We start from the raw sequence: 11493 nt of genomic DNA on the forward strand, positions 1-11493 counted from the left end.
TAAAAATGCACTATCCCAAAATATACCAAGCACTATTATATACCAAGTACTTTTGCTATTTGGTCCAAGTTGCTTCTTTGGAATTTTGGTACCCTATATACTTTGGAATTATCTTTGTCTGTATTATAATGGATTCTGTGTGAATATATATTCCCAAACAGCACCAGACTCCTGTAGTATATGGCTTTCTATGGGAGGTAGACAGGTATCAACTTCAAGGAATTCTTAGGAATCTAAAGAGATCAATATGAGGCCTTCACTAGTCTCAGAGGTACCAGAAGACAGGATGCACTCCCCTTGCTACAACCAAAACACCCAATATTCCCCTAGCTATCCTTATGGTGAGCTTAATGTATATTGGGTGTTTAAAAAATACTTAGAAATGTTGTCTTAATCCTTACTACTACCACAGGAAGTTGGTAGCATAATCATTTTATAGCTGAATAAACTGAAGCTCTGAATGGCTTCACTAACAACACACAGCTAGGAACTAGTAAAGCCAGATATAAATCAGGCTCTGAGTCATCAATCTGTAATTTCAATTACTGTACCACAATGAATCCTCAATAGATTTAAACTGAGCACCAGGTAATGTATTTGAGTTTGGTATACAGAGGAAAATAACTGCTTCTCTAGCCTCTATGATTTCCTAGAACTGAATAATGAATAACAGTCACATAGTGATGTTACAATTTGGCAAGTGCTTTGAAGGGGTTAAGCAAGAGGGCTCCTAGGACTCCAAAGAAGAATGACTCACTGCTCTTAAAGAGAAAAGCGAAGCAGGGAGACCGTTAGAAGGCTTCATCGAAACAGCAACATTTGCGGTGGCATTTGAGAAAGGAGTGAGGAGACTATGCATATAGGCAATGAATTGCCTATCATTTAGGAAAGAGAAAATGGTTTAGTGTGCACAGGTTCATTCAGCTATATTCAGTTACTGAATGCTAGGCATTTAGTGTGTACAGGTTCATTCAGCAGTATTCAACTACTGATTAAATAGTTATGTGATTAAGATAGGCACAACCCCTACTCTCATAGAGCATACTTCCCATGTGGGAGATAAATGAGCAAACAAATAATTGCAAATTGTGGCAAGAGAATTATTAGAGAATAGCAATGAATCATATCTTTCCACAGGGTAAACAGAAAAGATATCCTTGAATTACACACATTTGAGCTGAGACCTGTAAGAAGTTATATGAGAAAAATAGAACATCATGTTAGGCAGAAGGAACAACACATGCAAAGGCCTAGAAAGTGGAAACAACCATGTCCCACTTAAAAGGATTAGTGGGGCCAGAGCCTTGTGAGCATTATAGAAAATTGCATTGTAGGACACGAGAAGGAATCTTGGATTCATTACTAAATGTAGCAGAAAGCTTCACAAATCTGCACAGACAATATGAAGCTTAAAAGAAAGATGCCTAGAATTTTAAGTATCTTGAGCTAAGTGTAGAACATACTGGCATCTAGAGGCTGTGGAAAGGATTCAGAAGTAGATGTCAGGTTCAGTCACACAGGATGTGTGAGTCACCCCTTCCCTTGAAAAGTTCTGAGCAGACCCTTCCTGGCTCAGGTCCTTTGCAAGCCCACCCTACTTCAGGAAACATGTAATGTCAATGTCTGAAAGGAAAGAGTTCCTCACCAGACAGCCTGCTAGAGGCTTGGGTCTGATTCCTTTTCAGAGTGGGGCAGGTGTACGGATGAACCTCTTGGCAATATTGTTATAAGAGGGGAATGTGGAATAACTTGAGGACGCAAATACAATTATAGCATGGGTCCCCTGTGAATGATGGCTAGTGCCCCAAACCTTGAGGGTGTGTCAGGCATGAGTTGGAATGTGAATTTCTAAATGTATTTTCGGATACGAAGACATTAAAGAACTTGTTAAAGTGCCAGTTGTCCTAGATAATTTTAGACTTGTACATTCAGTAGCAAAGGAAGGTTAGGTAAATAATACTAAGATTTTGGAACATGAGAGAAGGTTTTTTTCCTGTGATAGCCTGTTTTTTTGTAGTCTAATCTTGATATTTACCAGGAAGTTCAGAGATCTTCAAGCCAAGGCTTCCAAACCTTTGGTCACATAACAACTTGGATTGAAGCTCTTGAACACTGCATCACACACAGCTTTAAGTATGTTTGTCAGCCAACAAAGATGTTTAGGCTATTAAGGTTATTATTGAAATGGTATTTAGAGAAATGCTTGTAAAATGAATGGGCCAAACCTGAGGAAAAGAAGGAGACTGAGCTAAAGGGGAAATGGACAAAGAAGGAAAAGAAGATACGAGGCAGGTTCTTGAGATTGCTTGGAAGGCAGAAAAGCAAAGATGGTAAAAATAGCTGTCTCTCTGTACCAGATAAAGTTGTTTTGTGGTGTTTTGGTCCTGGGCTTTGAAATGATGGAAGGTATACTACCTAATACTGAAGTTTTGCCCTAAAACTGAATCTGTATAGTGACACGACATGGGAATCCATTCTTAATCCATGTGTGTCTCAATAGTTCTCTTAATTGGTCACCTTTAATAGTCAGCTAATACAATTTCATATATATATATATATATATAATACATACCAAATAATCTTATATTTGAGTTTAAACTATGAATGACCCAAAAGTAAGACAGAATTATACTTAGGTTCATGTCTTAATTTTAGCATGTATTGGTGCCATGTATTCTTTTTTCAGCTCTGGGGATATAATCCAGAACCTTGCTTATGCTAACCTGCATCCCTAGCCTTGGTCTGGGTGTCTTTTAATACGGTTTCTATGAGCCTCAGTTTCCTTGTCTGAAAAATAATGATGCCAACTAGCTCATAAGATTATTGAGAATTAAAGAATTTATACATGTACTAGATGGTACACTAGTAAATGTTCAATAAGTGATAGTATCGTTATCTTGAGTTAATTTCAGAGCCAATTACAGCTATCAGTTTATAAGAGGTGTTTAGAGACGAGGTGAGAAATGACCTTCTCTCTTCTCTCTCATCTGTGCAAGTCCCTGGCATATGCAGACCCTGGCCTTTCCTCTAGCATCAATCCAGGGATCACACCAACTAATCTGAACCACTGTAGTTTACTACTATTAGCTTTATCTACTTCATTGGCATTTCTCCTGTCATGTGGAGCTCTGGATCCCAAAATTCCCAACCAACCACTTTTATTCTTCAGAAACAGGTTGCTCAAAGCCCTTTCCCATGTCTAAAGCATGGACATCACACACTATTCAGCAGAGACTCTGGAATCACAAGGGACACAAAGGATGCAGAGTCCTATGCCTCCGTTTCATGTCTCATCAGCAAAAAGAAAATGCATTTCTTGAGCTTCAGTGGTGCAGCATTCCATCTTTGGACATCACCTTCTTGGTGCTTTATTTCAATGACATTCACAAGAGTATTCAGAAGGCAAAACTAAGAGGCCAAGAGGAGTTAATTGAAAGGGAGTCTTCTCTTGCAAAGTGCCTAATAAGCATGCAGTCTTGCATCTGATGTTCCCTGTTCTTCTCAGAGACTTCATATAACCAGTGCTCCCTCTACTCTTATAAAATCAGCTTCTGTCAACTAGGCTGGGATCACTGGATCATTGCTCTCCAGCTCTGTACCCCAAAGTCTGCACTTGGGTGCTACCCTGTAGTCTCAATTCCCCCAACAACGCCATCAATCAGAGCCTTGTTAATGAATTAGTGAACCACACTGCACCTCAGCCTTCCTGTGTCCCTTACAAGTTTCTTCCTATGAGTATCCTTATGATTGAGGCAAATGGGACTATGAGGGTAAGATTGCCCAGTCTTGCACATGTAGATGACAATGAAGTTACAGTGAAGTTTAGGTTTCCCAAAAAATTGCAGAAGGGTTTAAAATAAAGCAATATAAGTGTTAAAGCTGCCAGTGAGCTTCTATCCAATATAGGTTCTATTCCCTCTTTTTGTAAACCACAAATACTGTTTATGCTTAAAACATAAGAACACTTTAATGTTAAGATTACATCTTAATAATTAAAAATAATTTAAAATATCATTAATTAGTTATCTTAAGCATTGTTTAAGTCTCTTCCCTTATTTGTGAGCTCTTTTTTTTTTTTTATAAAAAATGTTTTTGCTACTGATATTCTAGCATGGACCAGTATAATTCAGCCAGTCAGAGTCCTCAGTGCTTGAGTAAAATGTTCCTTTGGAGATGTGCTCTTTGTCTTTTTAAATAATGACTTTGTTAAAAAAAAAAAAAAAAGCACTGGTCCATGGTAACAGAACATGCCGGGTCCTGACTTCCTTCTGGGCTCACCTACTTTGTGTGTCTAGTTGGTCTCTTCTGGCCATGAATCTCAGAAATATGAACTTGCTATTGGGGATGGGGAGGTGTGGAACTCTCCCTTGGACTAATGATGCTTGCAGTGTGATTCTGTTGAATCTTTCTTTCTTTCTTTCTTTCTTTCTTTCTTTCTTTCTTTCTTTCTTTCTTTCTTTCTCTCTTTCTTTCTTTCTTTTTCTTCTTTCTTTCCTTCCTTTCTCTCTCTTTCTTTCTTTTTTCTTTTTTTGTGGTGCTAAGGATAGAAAGCATATGCTCTGCCACTATGCTATATTCTCAGCCCAGCATGACTCCTTTATACTTCCATACTGCATTTAAGTATTGGGACTATATTGCAAATAAATAATAACTTTTCTTGTAAAGAGTTCAATGCTTTGGAGACTGGGAGAAGGTGGGCAGAAGGAATCTTTATCCTTTGTTCCCTAAAGCTATGACCCAGATCTCAACCCTAATCCTCAATGGGCAAGGCTGGAGGCTCCTCAATTCTACTTTGTTAAGACTGCACTCACTACTAGTGAGCTGCTGTCACTAATGTGCCTGCTAAAGAAGCCCAGTATGTATTTGTACTTGCCTAGCTGTTGACTAGTCTCATCACCATTCTCAGTGGGATTGGACTGATTAAGGGGTGGGTACACATGCTTGTCAACTGTTAATTCGCATGTTTCTTTCCATTTATCATAAATCAACTCAGTTAATTACTCCTTTCTCAACACTTGATTCCCACTGGACTGATTATCTTGCAAATCTATACTTAAACGAATTTTATTTTTCAATCTGGGAACTATTCCTTGGCATCCTTTTGTTCGTATATCTACTTAGAAATCACATCAGGCATTATTCTTCAGTACTCTCATGACAACGCAGGCTCAACTAGGTATCTTTTCTCTCTTTACATAGCACTATATGCTCTCCCTTATATATACTATGGCATTACTGAAAAGAGGTGGAGCTCCTTTTGAAGGGTTTTACTTGTGTCACAACTGTGTTCTGAATGACTAGTGCTGAAAATCCAGTAAGTCTTTTAAGGAACACAAAACATGATATTTTTGTGATACAGAATACCTCAATATTTGTATATTCATACTTATATATTTTCCTTCAAAATAAATATAACATGTACTTTGTATATAAAGTTGGGTGATTTCAAAATTATACAAATTACAAATGATTATGAAAGCAATGCTCTTGTGTACTGCAGTTTGGGAAAAAATAATTGTATATTATAAACTGAAGTGGGAGAACAACTTTGGGCTTCCCATTTAGCTGTTTACCCTTCCTGAGGTAGATATAAAAACGGGACTGGAGAGATGACTCAGCAGTTAAGAACTTTTGCTGTTCTCCAAGAGGACCTGGGTTCGACTCCCAGCACCTACATGGCAGCTAACCATCTGTAACTCCATTTCTGGGGAATCTGACACTGTCTTCTAGTCTCTTCTGGCATTGCACACACATGGTACATTTACGCATATGCAGGCAAAACACTCATACCCATAATTTTTTTTAAGTATATTTTTATTTTATTTTATAGCCTGAAGATGGACCTTGGTTATAGGACCAAGTCCAGATTTCAGCATCTTGGGTCTTTGGGGTTTTCAGACAGTAATGATTTCCTAGACTTATGATTCCCAAATACCTGTGAAATACAGTCCGTTATGGAGAGTTCATGATGGGTTGTCCCTATTATCGGTTAAGCAGTTAGTTGTCAAAATACATAAGGAAAGCACTGGAAGGATGGTGTCAGTTGTCACTGTTAGGGATTCTCCTATATTTTGAAATATTGTTTCATTTCAGTACTTTTCCTCAAATTTAAAGAGATTTGTGTCTTAAACTTTCTTCTGAGAGGGAGGAGAAAGGTTCACAAGTGGAGAAAGGTGTATGGTTAAGGGATCTGCTTGCTCAGGTAAGTGGGGAAAAGGGTTACTTGGCCTGGGGAAGAAAAGGAGAGAGCAAAGTCTTGTTCCTCAAATCCCAGTCAGTAGGCCATGTGTGAGTAAAAAAGGAGCAGGCATTTAAACTTGCTTCTGACTTGGGGTTCTTAGATTTATCTTAGTAGTACATTCCATTTAATTCTGGGGAAACTGGAAAATTGGAAAATATTCTTAGGTTCCACCAAATATTTGAGTGCTAAATCATGTAAAATATTTCATATGTGCTCAGTTATTCAATAGTACTACGGTGTGGGTGGGAGCTATTAGTCCCATTTAAAAATGAGCTTTTATTGAGCTATAATTGATGTACCACAAAAGTCAACATTTATTCAGTTGATTTTAGAATAGCAAGAGTTGTGAAACTATTACTACAGTCTAATTTCACCATAAAAAGAAATCACATGTGCATTACTAATCAATCCAATTTCTCCTCTAAGCAACCACTAATGCAGTTTCTCTGTGTGCTTGTGTATATGCATCTGGCATACATGCATGCAACTGTGCATGCATGTTCATATGTTGTACTCATAATTGTGGAGGCCTGAGGCCAAATTTGGATGTCATTCCTCAGGTACCACCCACCCTGGTTTTTGAGATAATCTCTCACTGGCGCTGGCAGCTTCCTGATTAGGCTAGGCTGACTGTCCAGTGAGCTCCAGGATCCTCCTGTCTCCACCTCCTCAGCAATGGGATTACAAGTGCACTTCACCAGGAGTTCTCTGTGTTGAAGTTTAAACTCAGGTTCTCATGCATGCAAAGCAAGCACTTTACTTACCAAGCCATCTTCCCAACCGTAATCTACTATGAATTATAGACGTTTATATCAATTAAATCGTAATATTTGGCCTTTTCTGACTGGCTTCTTTGCTAAAACCCAAAATATAACACCAAACAAGGGTAATGATATGGACAAAGAGGACACCTAATTTATTATTTATAGAAATATGAAATGATGTAGTTGCTTTAACAGTTAGACAGTTAATTACAAGATGAAGCACAGTCTCATCATACAATCTGACAATCATATTCCTTAATATTTAAATGAATTGAAAACATATGCTTACACAAGTACTCCACATGAATGTTTACAGGAGAAATGTAATCACCAAACTTGGAAACTACTAGCATATTCTTTAATAGAACAGATAAACATACATGTTACCTACATGTCATGGAATAACATTCCTGAAAAGAGCTATCAAGCTATGAAAAGATATGAGGGTACCTTGACTGCTGATTGCTATCAGAAGTCAGTATTCCTGCATGGTGGCACATACCTGTAATTTCAGCACTCAGGAGATGGAGGCAAGAAGATTGTCATGAGTCTGAAGACAGCTGGGCCTACATAGCTCTAGGCGAGTCTAGAATACAAAATGAGACCCTGTCTCAAAAAATTTTAAAGTCAGCCTTAAAAGCCTAAATACAGATGGAATGATGTCTCCTTGGATAATGAACTTGCCATGGAAGTGTGAACACTGCTGTTTTGGATTCCCAGAACCCAGTTAAGTGCAACAGCAGGGTAGCTTACCTGTAATTCCAGCACTGAGAAGGCAGACAGTGAATCCTTAGAGGAAGCTCTGTTAGCCCATATCAGTGAGGTATGGTTTCAATTAAGACACCCTGCCTCAATGAATATAGTGGAGAGTGATCTAGAAGACTCCTGATGACAATTGTAAGCTTCCACATGCATGTGTGCACACATGTGCACATACATGGAGACATGTACACCACACATGCAAAAAAAGCTACATGCTATAACCCCATTCATATGCCACTGAAGAAAAGGCAAAACTGTAGGACCAGTAAAAATAACAGTGGATGCCATAAGTATGGGCAGGTTGGGAACATAAATATACATACATACAGTTTAAGGGAATTTTTAGGGCAATGAAACTTCCGCATGACACTGTGATGATAAGTCCATGTTATATATTTGTGAAAACATATAGAACTAGGACAGAATGTGCCCTAATGTAAACTACAAAGCTTTAATAATGTGCCAATAGATTCATTCACTGTAACAAATGTACTACACAAAAGCAAGATGTTAAAAATAGAGGAAAACTGAGGTATTGAGTAGAGAGGGAAGAGTGCCAAATGATAATTCACTTTAAAAATATTTTTAAATTCACAAATTATTAATGTATATATCATATACAACAAAATGTGTATATACATTCTTGTATATATATATGTATATGATATATAGTGGAACGGCTACATTAAGGCTAAATTCTGGGCAGGTTGTCTTATGTGATTTATGAACAAAGTTAACACTGAAGTCTTCAGGTTAGCTAGCTTGGTACCTGGAGAAGCAGTTAGGTGAACTTGGATCCTGGATTCACTAAGGTGGACATTCTGATCATGTCTACTTGGAGCGGGCTTGGATACTCTACTCCTCCTAGGGGCTGTTATGAAGCCTCAGTCCAAAAGGACTGGCTTGGCACTAGTGTGGCCCTTGAGCCTAAGGCTTCAGTCCCTAGCCATGTACTGGAATTGGCCTGAAGCCTAAGTTTTGGGGGTAAGACTGAGTCCTAGGCCGATAGAATGCTCGATTAGAGCCTAGATCTTCGTGGATGGTCCTAGAACCTCAGTCCTTGGCCTCTGGTCTAGAACCAGGATCTATTTGGATAGATTAAAACCCTTTATCTACTGGAGTTGGCCTAGTCCTTGAGGCTATTTGAACATGTAGCCAGCCTGATATCTAGGTAAGTGTGGAACCTCCATCTACAGAGCCTGGAACCACAGACACTGGGCTGGTGCTTATAGCTGTGGGCACTGGAATATAGTCTAAGTTTGTGGAGATGGCTAGAGCCCAGGTCCATAGGGGCCAGATTACAGTTTGAAGGCTGAATGTACTAGGACTGTCGAGGTAGATCTGTGAGAACTGGCCTGGTTTGTGGGTCCTCAGAGGCTAGCTTAGAGGGTAGGATCACCTCACTACTGGGAAGTCTGTGTCCCTAGGTGTCTTGGCTCCTGAGGCCAGGTGTGCTGACAGAACACTAGAACAGGCTGGTAGCCTAAGGCTGTGTGGACCAAGTTGAGTCTGGGCTGATCAGGACCCTGGAGCATATCTGAAGCCTAGGGTTGCAAGGGTTGGTATGATGCTAACCATGCCTGGAATCCTTATTTATGGGGCTGCTATGTATAGTAGGTCAATGGTTGATGAACTGAAGACTAAAGCCCTGGGAACTGACCCAGTCATGGGAGTGGTTTGGAGCCTGAGGCTGCTGGGGTCAGTCTAGCACCAGGTATGCTTAGAGACTGAGTCTGTTGGAACTTGCCTGAGGCTGATGTGGACCTGTAGCCTGGTACCCCTGGAATTGTCTAGCATGGACGATAGTCTAGAGCTTAGGCTACTGAGGTCAGCTCAGCAGTTAAGCAGAGCAGAGATCAAGTTAGATGTGTAAGGCTATAGTTGTGGTATTGTGCATGATATATGATGCATGATGCAATGGCAGGCCTAGAGGATTAGTGCACAAATGGCCATTTAGGTCTGGGGCCATAGGAGCCTGCCTGGTGCTAGGCTTTAATGGAGTCACTCCAGTATTAAACTTTGAAGAAAATGTGCAGTGTCTGCTTCCCCCTTCCAGGAAGACTGAGTGTATCTCTCTCTACACTGTGCAGTGGTGTGCTGTTGAGGGAAGAATGACACAGATCCAGATAATGTAGAACTGCCCTATCTACCTTCTTCAATGTGCCTTTTCTTGTTCTGTGCTATTCCCAGGTGCTGTGATCTCTTACCTGCTTTCCTTAATTTGTGTGATGGCATTTTTGTGTATGTATACTTTTGATATTGATGTTTCTGCAGGAAACATTTGCACTAGCCCTCTGTCAATTCTCTGTACTTTATGTTCAATTTTTCTCTAAACCTGGGACCTATTCCTAAATATAAAATGTTTCAAAATAAAAAGATTTGCATGATACAAGTCCTAAGTCAGGTCAAGTTGTGATAATTTTCTGAAAGTAGAGGATTTTTGGTTTCAACTCAGTTTTCCTCCACCTAGAAGCTGGTAAACTACTGATTTTCCAAACTATTAGATTTGTCAGGTTGTTATTTTTGAAGATTCCTATAGAGCTGAGGCTAGAGAGAATAACACAGAGCTCATGGTTCATATGGAGGTTCAGCCATTTTTATTAACAAATGTTTCTTGGATAGTTAAGAGCCTTTGATTAATTCACAACTTCTGAAAAGATTGATTTTGGTAATTTTCCCTCAGTGCTCTGATTGTTTTTATTAAGATGAAGAGTGTTGTAGATCCTTCTTGCTCCACCATTCCTCAGTTGCTACAATATCAACGCCTTTTCACTATGATCTGTCCCAGGGTCCCCAAACTCTGTGCCCTCTGTTCTTATTCAGTGGTTCAAAACTGCACTTGCACACATTGAAGTATTTCCATCATCCACAAAAAAATACATACGACCATAAAGATGAAATGATTTATATCATTTTCAATCTTTATGGTCGTATGTATTTTGTTGTTGTTGTTCAGCAAGAAGACAAGCATTGAGAGTAGTACTTTTATTTGGCCCTGAGAAATCAAAGAGAAAAATTTTCAGAGAAAGCAAGGGGGGCAGTTAGACTTAGACAAGAAAGGAAAAGGAACTGCCACAAACTGGAAATGAGCAAATATGTGAAAATGTCTATTAGGTTGGGAGGAACATTTCAGGAGATGATATGAGGGGGTGACTTCAGAGTAAGGAGGTTCAGGAAGTTCACTGATTTTCATTGAAATGACAGATTTTCATCTTCTGTCAGGATTCTTTTTGATACTGCCCACATGTCATACCTTACCTAAGTCATGCGATTGCTTATTATTGTTTCTGGTGTCTCAGTTGGTAAGGGTGAAAGGACTTAACCATGTGAAATTTGGAAGGTAAGGGATATAGGAATTTAGTATTCAGCTGAGTGTGCTTTCTCCTCTTTCTCCTTCTTTCGGCCATTGCCCTACTCAATGAAAGTTATGATTGTCATTGTTACCACAGTAGAGGTTGTGGCAAAATCATTAGATGGCCTGAGACTGTCAAGCAAGCCATGTATTTTGGATTCCCCAGGTTGTAGAAAGCTGATGATTTCCTACCCTTGGACTTTGAGGTGTTGCAGGTATGAAGTTTGCCTTAGCTTCTTTTCTGTAGCTACTCCCAGGTAAAATGGCAGACTCTAAGTGTACATGATACACTCGAATGGAAATGTCAGTAAGAATCCTGTTACTTTGTCCAGTGAGTACAAGCTAATAAAAATAAGAAATTAAACTAAAATGCT

General features: G+C 39.3%; 1 protein-coding gene across 1 annotated transcript in view; it reads left to right on the forward strand.

Annotated features, from left to right (window-relative positions):
• Positions 1-3802, forward strand: part of Bmp15 (bone morphogenetic protein 15) — a 5448-nt gene extending 1646 nt beyond the window's left edge. Inside the window, 4 exon segments of the mRNA XM_008828468.2 lie at positions 712-713; positions 2997-3601; positions 3604-3759; positions 3762-3802. Coding sequence (XP_008826690.2) covers positions 712-713; positions 2997-3601; positions 3604-3759; positions 3762-3802 — 804 coding nt within the window.
• The last annotated feature ends 7691 nt before the right edge of the window (positions 3803-11493 follow it).

This window comes from Nannospalax galili, unplaced genomic scaffold, assembly GCF_000622305.1.
Source record: "Nannospalax galili isolate Female #2095 unplaced genomic scaffold, S.galili_v1.0 scaffold1534, whole genome shotgun sequence".
NCBI classification, from domain to species: Eukaryota; Metazoa; Chordata; class Mammalia; order Rodentia; family Spalacidae; genus Nannospalax; species Nannospalax galili.